The 14466-nt window shown below is 40.6% G+C and overlaps 1 protein-coding gene across 1 annotated transcript in view; it reads right to left on the reverse strand.

Moving 5' to 3' along the window:
- Positions 1 to 4700: 4700 nt before the first annotated feature.
- LOC124137190 overlaps positions 4701 to 14466 on the reverse strand; it is a 57464-nt gene continuing 47698 nt past the window's right edge. The window contains exon 2 of the mRNA XM_046503389.2: positions 4701 to 6138. Within this exon, the coding sequence (XP_046359345.2) occupies positions 4971 to 6050 (1080 nt within the window). The 5' untranslated portion in view covers positions 6051 to 6138 and the 3' untranslated portion in view covers positions 4701 to 4970. The remainder of the gene's footprint in view (positions 6139 to 14466) is intronic.

Here is a 14466-nt window from a genome sequence, read left to right on the forward strand (position 1 = left end):
GGGTCTTGTTCGTTGTTGAACATGGTGAAGACTGACACAGAAATGTTGTGGCAATGCAGCTTATATACTACATGACCCACGTGACCAAAATTAACAAAAATATGTCGTATGAAGGACTTGCTCAGTCGTATGGAGATCGTGTTTATGTTTGTAGTCGTATGGACATCGTAAATGATTCGGGTTTAATCGTATGGCGGTCGTGTTGATTCGTATTAAGTCGTATGGGCGTCGTATGACAGTCGTGTTTGGTCGTATGACAGTCGTATTGGGGTCGTGTTAAATGAGTTTAAATCGTGTTGTATCATATGAATATCTTATGACGGTCGTATGAGTGTCGTGTTCAGTCGTATGAGGGTCGTGTTTGGTTAAGAAATTTGCATAAAACCACAAGGTCGAGCACGAATCAACATGATTTTTTATCTTTTCTTAAATCGTGTTCGCAATTTCCTTAATCGTGTATGTGAGATAGGGGCCTTAGGCCAATTCTATTCTTGTCAACGGTAATATAGGAGCAAGAGTATCACATGATTAACTGTGTCATTGGACCAACTGTAATAAGGGAACAGTAGTCTCACATGATCTACTGTATTCTTAGGCCAATTTTATTATAGTCAACTGTAGGATCAACATGTCAATGCCTGGTGTCAGGGCGGGTGGTAGCTACACCTTTATAGTGCAGTGGGGAACACATGTAAAGCATTGAATTTGTAAGTGGAATGCGTTGGCCTGTCACGCTGATCAACGAGCCCTATATGAGATCAGTGTGTGAAACCCATCCTTGGTTCCCTCTATCGTGATGATTGACTGACTAAATCATTCACACACTCACCCATTGCAATTGGAATACGTTTATATACGAAACCTGTGAAGATGGTCTTCTGCTGTTATAAGACGCGATTATGCTTGTCGAAACAGGCTACTAATTATAACGGGATCGACTGGTCAGGCTCGCTGATGTGATTGATGCATGTCATCATATTATCCCATTTACGTAGATCGATGCTCATGATGTCTATCACTGGATTGTCTGGTCCGGACTCGATTATTTCCAGGCCGCCGCAAGATTGCTGGAACATTGCTGAGTGCAATAGAGTTAAATAGAAGAAACAAACAAACAAACACCACAAAAATATATGGATGAATGACAGCTCGTAACACGGCTTTCCAAGTTCAGCTGATATTATCATTTTTCGCTGTATTCTTCAGTAAAGAAAGCATCAGCCATGGCACTCCTCAAATCGGAACTGCATGAACGCGCTCTTAACCCTGTGACAAGCTCAAAACATATTCGGGAAATTTATATTCCAAAGGCTATGTTTTGGTGTGAACTCTGGTCGAAGATCATGATCTCCAAGGCAGAATTCTGGCTTTAGAAAGCCGCAAAATGGCACAGGGACTTCAACGTCATACTAGGTCTGATATAGTTAATGCTTTTCTAGGCTGGCTCCAAACAGAATCCTTCACCAATATCAGGAAACTATACTTTCTTGGCCACCTCTGTATTTATCTCCTTTCTAAGAAGGTTTTCATGACTCGGCTCTCTCTCTGTTTATACATAAGTGTCCATCCACAAGTATGTCTCAGACATCTGTCGCATTCTCCACAAATATTCATTGTACTGTCACCTGGCATGTCTCAGTTCTGGTACATTCCTTGAACGGAAGATATGGAAATTTTAAAGGACAGTCAAAGAAGCCGTGAATGCCTTTGAAGTGTGAGCGTGGCTAAAATGACTTTCATCAGACCCTGATACTGTGCACTGTGAGAGTATTCATCCGGATTTGACTCCACACGTACACGCCCCACTGTGCCACTGTGTGAGTACGGGAACAATAAGAGAGAACTTATGGTGTGACATTGTATGTATAGGCTCTGTTGACATCAGCGTTGAAGTCCACAGCAAATCAGACTATGATCTTCTTGCTTGTTTGTTGTCCTGTAAGCCACCTTTGGATACTGATCTGGGCCCACTTGCACAAAGCGATCTTAGCGCTAAGACTATTGTAAGCCTATGTTAAAGTATGGGAGTTACGATCATCTTAGCGCTAAGATCGCTTTATGCAAGTGGGCCCTGGATACCAGTCGTTCTTACTCACGGACTGTAATTCGACGACTCTACCGCTTTAAAAAGATGGACGGAATTTAATAAGAAAATGCGATACCACAGCCGTAGAGTTTCTGGACTATTGGGTTTCCAGAATTAAAATAGAACGTGTTATATATATACCTGTTTACCAGAACTGATTAAAGTCTGCCCGTTAATTAACGTCAGTCTAAACATACCACGTGGGAGTGACTTGTCATCAAACAGGCCATCTGACAAGTTTCAAGAACCATTATTTGGTTGAAACGGTATGACATTTGAACATTCGCCGACCCATTTATGTGGAAACGTTTTACGGAATTTAAAAAAATGATTCATCATTCATTTAAGAAAACACTTTTCTTTCACGCAGGATTCACTGTGAGTATGAAATGAAATATAATCATATTTTAAACCACGAGGTAACCAGAGATTGATGACATGAACATATTTAACGATTTCATATTAGACGAGTAGACCATTATATTCTGAGGGATTCTGAAGATTCAATCTAAATTAATATACCCCACATATATTGCAATTCCAATGCCTGTGCTACCTATTAAACTGTCAAAAGGACAACCTTTGAATTTATCCCAAGGCTATGAAGTAAACAGTAGTTCAGTAAATGAAGGTCATGATGATGAACGTTACATTAGGTGACGAGCAAGTACGTTACCATGCACATTTGAAGGTGTATACTGATCAGTCTATTATACTTGTCATTCAAATGGAGTGAGTGAGTGAGTGAGTTTGATTTTACGCCGCTTCTAGCAATATTCCAGCAATATCAAGGCGGGGGTACCAATGTCGGGAATCGAACCCGGGTCTTCGGCGTGACGAGCGAATCACTCAAATGGAGGATCACCGAACAAATGCTTAAGTTGTATATTGGGAACTGTAGGCAGTTATTAAATATAAAACGTCAATGTCAGAGAATAATCAGTCAAGATTAACCGCCGATACAGATTCCATAATTGCGTTAAAAACAACATAGCTGTGGAAATTATTGGAATGGATAACCGAAATCCATGACGACACCTGGTGTTCGCGAATCGTTCGTTTATCGGATTTTGGTGTCCCCTGAATGATAGGAGATGGTATTAATCATCTCACAATGATTCGAACATGTAGGATTCGTCGAAAGCATTTTGTGGGCATTTTTGTAGGAGAAATACGGTTATTAACATCACAAAAGCACTAACAGTGCCATGTAGCGGAGACACGCCTTGGCAAAAGATAATAACATGATACTTGGTACTTACCCTATTTACAAACATGGCTATATTTTGATACACGTATATCATGGCCATTAGTAGACGGCACGGACGACAATATTATCTAGGGAGTCGAGATTCCCTGTGCAGAGTTACAGAAACCTAAACATATGGTCAGAGGTTCGATTCCCAGTTCGCCCTGATTATATTTATAGGTTTGTCAGCACCATTCCCGCGCTCGTTTGGTTCACCAAAGTAGTACAAGTCCAATACCTGCATCACCTCGAGCCTTCCTATCGGTTCGTTGAACCAAACTCAATCACACATTATACCACTGATACTTATTGACTTTTCTAATCTTACAGTATATTTTGTTAGTATTGAATCTGTAATATGGTTTTATGACTCTTTTCAGCCTATTAACGTTTTGATAACGCTTGTAATATGTGGTCAAATTCAATTTCTAGGTGTATACTTTCTTTTGCCCGTCAGTTTATGTCTATGTATTAACTTTTGGGAGGGCATTGTCCTGTAAAATAAGACTGAGGTTTTAGACATTAATTCATTACATTCAATGCAAATGATAAATTGTCTTCAAAACTTGATTTTGCATATTTCTTATAGTTTTATATCATGCTTTTAGTCTATCAAAGATTCGGTCGGACAAAGAATCTTAAATTAGAACTATATTCATTAAATTTTCTGTTTGTGGCTTTTGGCGCCAGTTAGTCCAATCTGTACAAAATTAATCATGATTCTGTCGCACTGTTACGCAACTCATAGCTCATGTAATTTTAACTGTCCATATCGTCAGTACCTTGCATCTGAGTGACCCTCAATGCTGCACAAATGCGAGGGACGATGAGGGTAATACATAAATCAGTTTGACTTATACTGTGTACAGCAAATCGCTTCATTAACATTTTACGTATTCTCTATCCCTAAATTGTGATACCAATCTCGCTCTAACGATTTCTCTCGTTAACAAACGCAATGACATTCAAGGGACATTAATTCAATTTAAGGCTAACCTTAAGACGTCACATTATACGATTCATGTGTGAAGCCATATTTTAGTAAAAGCTTTTCAGTGGACCTAATATGGGTTCATTAAACATCAGGAAGGATACTAATACACTCAATCCTAAATGTGTACGATTAACGGCTGTAGTTACACGTTCTTCGCGAGGTGAGATATTTGAAATGCCAGCTTGTAAGATTTAAAAAGACCTTGCTATAATTCTATCGTATCAGATGGCAAATATCTCATCACAAATTGACTAGCGAATGAGAACGTATTTCCAGCGACTTCTAGCTTCACGAACCGAAGGACAGGTTATCAAAGCAATTATTACAGATCATTAATAATAATGCAACACAACGTTTAATGCCATCCAAATTGATTACAGACCATTAGTTTCAGAGAATTGATGATTGTCGACAAGCCACATAAGGCACACATAATACATTTAAAAAGTGACAGAGGAATATTAAAGTTATTGAACAGTATGTAGAATATAAAATTGAAGACGAATATCTAAACAATTCAGTGATTAATTGCTGTAAAAAATGTCCTCTAATGTCCCTTTCGTCTCTAGTCTCATAGAACGGGTGTGCACCAGAGACACTTTATCAACGCGAAAAGACAGAAGTCAAAACACAGACTTGGGTCAAAGGAAGGATGGCTGGCGCCGCATTGGATACAGGCCACATCTCCGTCTCGCAGGCCTTAACCCTAACAAAAGCAAGAAATAAAATCTGAATTTTTCCGACATTAACAAAGGCAAATAAGGCAAAACAGCAAAGTAAGCATAGAATAAAAATTGAAACACTTGCTGAGTTAAAATCTCATTGAATGTTGGGAATACTCCGTATATCCACCGATTTGCTATGAAGGCCAGCATCGAAACACCTCTTGGTGTGACAAGGATATGGAAACAAATAGAATGGGCGAGGACAAGCTTCATAACTTCACGATGCCGTTTGGAGCATTGCGATTTATGAATCTTACATCGACCTGACATTTTGGTAATAAGGAATAACATGTCAAACACAAAGAAGAAAACCGATGGTACTATCAGAAGAAATAAAATATCAAGCACATTCAACACTGCCATTGCAGCTTCGTTCTCAGGTAACACAGAGCAGATCCTGTACCCCTGTACGGATACTGTCCCGTTTGTCCACGTCTTGTACGAATACATGGTGAATCCACAAATTGCCATAGCAACGATAATACACTTAGCTGTGCTAGAACTATTCATCCAGGCAAGGCTTCTTGGTTTTAGAGAATCCCATAGAATCAAGTAGGCTCCGATTAGGGTACTCCAAAATGTTAACAGTGGGAAGAAGTGGCTTGAGAACACTACTATTTGGCACAATCCTGGGGCATTGTACACGTCTACGCCCTGACCATTGAGCCATGTGGTCATCACAGTGGACAGGAATCCCCCACTTGACGCTGATACGCACACAAGGAAGTGAGAGTAAAACTTTTTCCTTAGTCGTGTTTTCAAGAACACGACACAGCAGAACAGAGATCCGAGAATCCCCAAACTACTGAGTATCGGAACAATGAATACCTGCATACACCGCACCACCTGTTCCAAAGGAGACATCTCAAATGAGAGCCTAGCATCGAACGTACTGTTATTTGAAAACATTATGAAAGTCTCCGGGAAGAAAAATCGAACAGTTTTCGCTAGGCAGAGCGACGGTGCATCCGTAGTGTGGTTTGCCATCGCTTGCATGGTGTTCCCGCTACTTGGCTCTGCTGGCGATACGTCCTCTCTGCTTCCTCCTTAGACCGTTCGTAATCAGGCGTCGTTCGATGACTATCTGAAAGCAAACAGATTAGCCTAAGTATTTAATGAGCCCAGTGGAACCGTACAACATGCTTTATATTCTATGAATGTTCTATTGCAGGAGAGAATATTCTGCATGTCTATGCTGAGAGTCAATAGCAGTCATCTCACATTGATCGACATTTATTGTATTATAAAGCAAAACAAATAATTTATCATACATTTTATTTGTTTCTGTTTGTGGTTAATGCCGGATCCTTAACTGTTTGATTGGCATTCTACAAGTTGGCGAGTAAATAGAATCATTTTATTACTTTTTGATCATTAAAGGGGGAATAGAAGTTTTGTTTGTTTGTTTGTTTGTTTGCACTTAGCAATATTCCAGTTATATGACGGTGGTCTGGAAATAATCGAGTCTGGACCAAACAATCCAGTGGAAGACATCATGAGCATCGATCTACGCAATTGGGATATGATCAATCAAGTCAGCGAATCTGACCACCCAATCCCGTTAGTCGACTCTTACGACAAGCTTAGTCGCCTTTTACGGCAAGCATGGGTTGCTGAAGACCTATTCTACATCGGATCTTCACGAGTCGGAAACTAGAAGTTCATACATTTATTGACACACGATGGTGGGTGAAATGGTATTCTTCTCTGAGGTTCAGAAGAAACAAATACCGTTATATGCAATAATCGTGTGATATCTTAACATGAGCGAGATAAGACGTCTAATTGTTTAAGTCTTGATAGCAACAAATATTGTTTTCTTTAAAATATAACTAAAACTTTATGTCATCAGTCCCGAAGAACAAACGAACAGTTTATTGTGGCAACTGCGATATAATATTTGGAAATAGTCATTTTTTCCGATTCAAACGTTAACTGGTGCAATTTTTACCCTTAAAGTTCTGAACATGCGTCGTCGGTCTCCCTGTGCAACGTTTCATTGCCTCACATGAACCACGTATATTTTGTATGTTTAAAATTGGATTAAGTGATTTGCAATATGATGCCTCCTTGGTTAGGTCTTTCAGACCAAGTCATACCTCCAGATATTGCAGCCTAATTTAGTTTGATGCTTACACAGTTAATATAAGATAACTTCAGCGTTTCATTCTAACACCTATATCCACACATTGACACTTTTGTTAACTTCCCATAGTCAGGTACGTGTAATTAAATATCAATCTTACACGCCTTCCAACTTTCTTTTACCTTGTCATAGGCATGTATGTGTCATCCTGTATGAGGGGCAGTGGGATAGTCTAGTAGTTAAAGCGTTGGCTCGTAACATCGAAGGCCCGGGTTCGATTCCCCACATGGGTACAATGTGTGAAACCCATTTCTGGTGTCCCCCGCCGTGATATTACTTGAATATTACTAAAAGCGACGTAAAACCATACTCAGTCACTCACTCATTCAATATGAATCATCCACGCCCACTCTCCATTGAAAAAACTCAAATTCAAATTGCATGATTTATGTGATTTATAACTATTTTCCACATGTCAAAAGCATGGTAGAATTACATTGTGTAATTTTGCGTCATGAAATATTTCAAACTGACGCGTACAATTGTAATTTACAATCTAGTGCTATCTCATCAAGAGACATCCCAACTCTACAATGAAAGCAGACCGTATACCACATATAGGGTTGCATGGTCGAGTCTGGATGAGAGATAAAACAGTGATCAATGGCACGACCGATAATACACGCTGTCTGGCACGGTGCGGTGACACCACGAATCAACCACTAGCATTTGCCGAATTTTACATGCAGATAAATTCAATGAATACAGACATGAAGCAAAACATTTGATGGAAGGTCGTTGGTGTCAACTACATCATCTTCGCCGCAGTTAACGTAAATGATCTCAAGTCTCCGAGAAACCAATGCCATACAGCAATTATATTAGACGCTTGGAAAAGGACGAATCGTAGGCTTTGTGAATCATACCATTAAAGAAAAAGCTATTGCGTTGATATCAAAGGGCATAATTGCAACACACCTCCCGCGCCACCGGCCAAGTAGAGACGGCTGTGATGTATGGAAAGTATCGTCAGATGAAATACTGCTGAAACAACACTCCTCACATGAACATGTAGATGAGTTTATGTCTATACTAGAACATCGCACAGAAATCAAACACGATTTAGTGTTGATTTGTTGTGTCACTATACAAGAAACATACACATTAAAAGCCAAAAGGAAGACCAATCTAACATGCAAAAATGTATATTTAATCCTATAATTCACAACATGTGAATGGCCCCTACATGTGTAAACCCTCTTATCTTATGCTTTATCAGCATTAAACAGGAATCGGCCTGACTGACAGAATGACAGGATTTCTATACTGTTAGTGTGGCAAGTTTAGCTGTATACTTGACGGGTGACCAGGCTTCCTATACAGGAAGGATGGCAAGATCATCTGTATATATAGATTGGGTAAGCAGTCTTTCTTTACTGGCAGGATTCATCTGTAAACTAGATGGGTTTCCAGGCGTACCATACTGGTCGTGTTCCCAGGCGTTCTATACTGGCTGGGTGGCAGGTTCGTCTGTATACTGGTCGTGTTCCCAGACGTTCTATACTGGCTGGGTGGCAGGTTCGTCTGTATACTGGTCGTGTTCCCAGACGTTCTATACTGGCTGGGTGGCAGGTTCGTCTGTATACTGGTCGGGTTCCCAGGCGTTCTATACTGGCTGGGTGGCAAGTTCATCTGTATACTGGTCGGGTTCCCAGGCGTTCTATACTGGCTGGGTGGCAAGTTCATCTGTATTCTGGTCGGGTTCCCAGGCGTTCTATACTGGCTGGGTGGCAAGTTCCTCTGTATACTGGTCGGGTTCCCAGGCGTTCTATACTGGATGGGTGGCAGGTTCATCTGTATACTGGTCGGGTTCCCAGGCGTTCTATACTGGATGGGTGGCAGGTTCATCTGTATACTGGTCGGGTTCCCAGGCGTTCTATACTGGATGGGTGGCAGGTTCATCTGTATACTGGTCGGGTTCCCAGGCGTTCTTTACTGGCTGGGTGGCATGTTCATCTGTATTCTGGTCGGGTTCCCAGGCCTTCCATACTGACTGGGTGGTAAGTTCATCTGTATACTGGGACGGGTTCCCAGGCCTTCCATACTGACTGGGTGGTAAGTTCATCTGTATACTGGGTCGGGTTCCAAGGCGTTCTATACTGGATGGGTGGCAAGTTCATGTGTATATTGGACGGTTACCAGACCTAATATACGGGCAGGGTGGCAGGTTCATCTGAGACTGGACAGGTTACCAGTTTATCTGTATAATTGCAGGGTCGCAAAGTCATCTGTTGATTGGACGGATTATCCGTCAATGTGTAAACTGGACGGGTTACCAGGGTATATGTAAACAAGACACTTTACCATTCCATCTGTTTCATGGACGGGTTTTACCGGGCTATTTGTGAACTGCCTTGCATACGAGACTAAATTACCAGGCAAGGCATTCAGAGTCAACGTTTATAAGAAACAGCTTGCCGCAGCTGGCCAGAAAGATAACTAAACGATGTAGGCTGAAAAAGCAAGGAGAGTCACCTGCCCCTGTCAACGTTAAACTTTGGACCTCGACCTGTCAACGTACATCGACAAAAATACAACGCTGAGTGAGTTCTTGAGTTGAGTTCAAAACCGCTCTGAACATTATTTTTATTGTCATGCCATGTTAGGATAATGTAGGAAGAAAGCTAAAAGTGAGCATGTTGCATATGATAGATATTAAATAATTTAGTGTATGATATTAGTGTGACGTTGAAAGACCACGAAATATGAACTAGATCAGCAAGCAGCAATACAACAATTGCACATAATTCCGTTATATTTGATTGGCTAACCACGCATTTCTTTGCATTTATGTTTCCAAAGACATACCAAATAGGGCACTCCTGCTAACAGACCTTCTGTTTCCATGATTGCTGATAATGGAATGGACGGGGTTTGTATTGCATTACTGCACTGACCGATGATTTCGTATTGTTGTCAACAGCTATCATAATGTATGTCTTAAATAAACACTCTGTGAAGTTATCATTACAGGGGAATTTTTTTATTCGAATTGACTTCAATGTTTGCGTGCATGAAGGTATAAACTTAATAACCGGTAAGCACACTGTAAATATGCATCTGTTGTCACTTTTCCAGGAAGTATATCGTTACCGAAATAAATTTATACTTTTATCATGTATACAATAACAAGGAAATCCGTGTTACATGTCTGTAGACACGGGGCCCGTGAAGATCCGGAGTATAACAGGTCTTCAGCAACCCATGCTTGCCGTAAAAGGCCAATATGCTTGTCGTAAGAGGCGACTAACGGGATCGGGTGGTCAGGCTCGCTGACTTGGTTCATACATGTCATCGATCCCAATGGCGTGGATCGATGCTCATGATGTCAATCACTGGACTGTCTGGTCCAGACTCGATTATTTACAGACCGCCGTCATATAGCTGGAATATTGCTGAGTGCGGCGTCAAACAACAAACAAACAATGTAGACCTGCGTGTACGTGTACGCACTATGTGAGTCCTAACTGTATCAGGCGAGGCATTCTGTTACATCAATGGAGTCATTTCTGTCCAGTCGGTTCAATTTCATTCTTATCAAAGACACAGCATCGATTTCTTCAATGGCATTTAGTTCCATGGCTATATTAGAACTTGATAAACGACATCTAGTATAGGCTAATGAATTTGGGGCGGATGAAGCTGGACAGTGTATCTATAATAAGGACATTGATGTAGTTTTCCTTAGTTTTGTGTTTACTTGTAAATTAAATAGTATCGTACCTAGTCAGAATAATTGTGGTTTTGATATATGTTGAACGAAGCAACAGTATTTCTATATGAAAGCGGCCTGTGAAAAATCAGGTCCCAACAATCCAGTGATTGGTATTATGAACGACGATCTACGCCCGTTGTGGTATGATTACACACACTCCATGAAGTCGCTAAGTCTGACCACGCGATGCATTAAATCGCCTCTTACGACTAACATATGATGCTGGGGATCTCTTCTAACCCGGAATGTTCATGGCCCTTACAATGGTAATTATTGAGACTGTTATTTGCATAAGGGCATTGGTATGTGGACGTCGCAGTATGTTTCAACACACACATGCATGCCCATTAGTTCCATCAAAGGTAAACCTCTTCGACTTAGGTTTATTTACAAGAATATAACTGAATACCCGGGCGAAATATAACTGAAAAACCGTCACATCGACCTTATTTCAACCTTATTCAAGTTAATGTGGTAACTTCCAAGTATATGTGAATATGTTATTTGTGCTTTTTTTAAACGACACACGTGGTACAAGAGGGCGATGGTATATTTAACACTGGTTTAAATACACTAAGTCGATTGGACTTGTGTTTATCGTATCACAATTAAATGCAATGAATATTTCACGTTACCTAAGCAATTTAGGCGAACAATTGTAGCAGAAAACATGTAATTTCGGTTTCCGAACAGCAACTTCGAATAATAGTGAGTGAGTGAGTATGGTTTTGCGACGCTTTTAGCAATATTCCAGCAATATCACGACGGGGGACACCAGAAATGGGCTTCACACATTGTACCCATGTCGGGAATCGAACCCGGGTCTTCGGCGTGACGAGCGAACGCTTTAACCACTAGGCTACCCGACAGCCCCACTTAGAATAATATGTTCCCAGGGATGTTTAATGAATTTTAACAACACCTATGACGCCGAGGAAGCCATACCTCGGATTTCCTTTAAAAATGTACCTTGGACCAGGCGCTGCGTCCCGTCTGTACTGGTTGGCATGGGGAATATAATCGCCTGACACGCTGCAATTCACTGTGACGAGTTGCATCCCTGATGCGTGCCAAGATCATATGATTGTGGGTTCAAATCCCAGATGCGCCATCATTATTTTTATTTGTTTGTCAGCATATACCCGTGGGTGTCATCAAAGTATTAAACGTCTAAGACCTAGATCGTTTCGGGTAAGCCGACAAGATGTGATATAACTGAAATTCAGTTCAAAGAGGCATTAACCCAACTCACTCTTCTCAGTCTGTATTGACACTACAGCCATGGTGATCACGAATTTGATGATTTTCGTGAAATAAACTAAATACATTTTCTGCGAAATATTTCAATGCAACATTCTTGTATCCGGACGTATCTCCGTTTCCTCTAAAGATAGAGCTACAAGACGTATAAATTTCAACTGAAAAAATTCCCAAGGGCATGAAGTACCCTCGCATCATTGTGTCTGAAATAATAAAGCAAATTCATGGGAAAATAGCCTAAATTCAGAAATCCATATGTCTTGCTTCTCTATGAACTAGCAACTTTTAAATGCCGGGGGGGGGGGGTCGTGTTGTGGTTAAAACGCGTTCGCTCCGGGTTCGATTCCCCACATGGGTACAATGTGTGAACCCATTTCTGGTGTCCACCGCCGTGCTATTGCGGGAGTATGGCTAAAAGCGGCATTAAAAACAGACTCACTCAATCTAAATGCCAAGCAAAATATGAACTTTTAATCAATTTTTATCTTTTTTTAAGAGATAAAATAGCATATAGCTCTATGTGCTTAAACACATTTATATACGATTTTTTGTATAGCGCTTTCAGGAATGACAGTTAAGCAAGGTCCACGTATTGATTCCATAATGGCAGTGTTAACAGCCGTACCAAGTCCATCATTTTCAAACCAGGGCATCTACTAACGCCTGCGGTTTTCGCCTGATATAATACGTTATTCTTATCAACCTCACAACCTTATACGTAGCTATATATTCGCAGTCCCAGTTCCCTAGTAGGTCAACCACAAATAGTTACTAATCATGATCAGAGGTTGGTTACAATGATATCATACTGGCACAGCAGTGACCGATAAAAGAGCCCGCAAACCAGTGACATGCACCGTTTTCTTTCTTTTTCGAATGATTTCATCATGTCGGGACTCCGATATGTTGATGAACATGTACTTGGCATTAAGATTATTAGTACGGACGTGTTATTTAGCGGATAGTAACAATATGAATCCTTACAACATTGTTAACATGCTTTGAATTCGTCATTCATTTTCTCTTTAACAGTATTTTTGAAGGGATTTTACCATTATAATCAGGCTACGGTACCAGTATACAGTTTCACATTAAAATTACTGAAAGAACTGCTCTATTGAAGTTTTGAGGTCTTAACGTTAAGTTGAAAATGTCATGCCTCAGGCATCCTCCGTATGGTTACAGCATGTTGGTTTGGCGCTAGCGACGGCCATTACTCAATGATTTAAGGACACTGCAAATGAGCATAAAGGAGAGTCTAGGACTAGTCGATAGCAACTGCGGAAATAATTACAAGCCTTAAGAAAACAATTACAATATGAATCAATGTAAGACGTAAGATGTAATCGATCAATGTTTTCGTGAAAACATATTTCGTGAAGAAATGGCATGTAGCATTTGTTGGAACATATACTTCAACTGATTTCTAGGGTCCCCCAAAATAGTCTTTGCTGATTACTTAGCAGTGAGTTGAGCACGAAGACACGTCGCTCTATAGATTACAGGTCTGGGTGTTTTAAATTCGGATTTCTCAAGGACATTTCAGGGTTAACTCCTGTCCCATTCTCTATTGAATGTAATTAGGGTTCTATGGTTCTTGGCTTGATAAAGATGTTCTTTGATGGACACCACACAGAGGGGGTATGTGGTAGAGTATCCGCTAACGGATATCCGGTGGTATGCTACAGGGATCCGGCGGAAGGACAGCTTTTTACAGAAATGGGAAATATACGGCTGATATAGTTTGCTAAGGTTTGCAAACAAAACAAGTGCCTGTAACAACACATCTGATACACGACTTTTGTAACATCCTCCTGTAACAAAACGTTGAATACACAACTGCCTGTAACAACACAATTGATACACAACTGCCTGTAACAGCACACCAGATACACATCTGCCTGTAACAACACACATGCCCAAAACAAAAAACGTGGTACACAACTTTATGTTACAACAGACCTGATACGCAACTGCCTGTAACAACACACCTGATACACAGCTGATGTAACAACAAACCTTCCTTTAACAACACACCTGATACACATCTGCCTGTAACAACACACCTGATACACAGCTGCCTGTTACAACACACTGATACGCAGATGCCTGTTACAACACACTGATACACAACTGTCTGTAATAACACAGCTGATACACATCTGCCTGTAACAACACACCTGATACACAGCTGCCTGTTACAACACACTGACACGCAGATGCATGTTACAACACACCTTCCTTTAACAACACACCTGAAACACAACTGCCTGTAACACTCCTGAAACACA

This window comes from Haliotis rufescens, unplaced genomic scaffold (genome assembly GCF_023055435.1).
Source record: "Haliotis rufescens isolate VD_foot unplaced genomic scaffold, xgHalRufe1.0.p SCAF_5, whole genome shotgun sequence".
Lineage (NCBI taxonomy): Eukaryota > Metazoa > Mollusca > Gastropoda > Lepetellida > Haliotidae > Haliotis > Haliotis rufescens.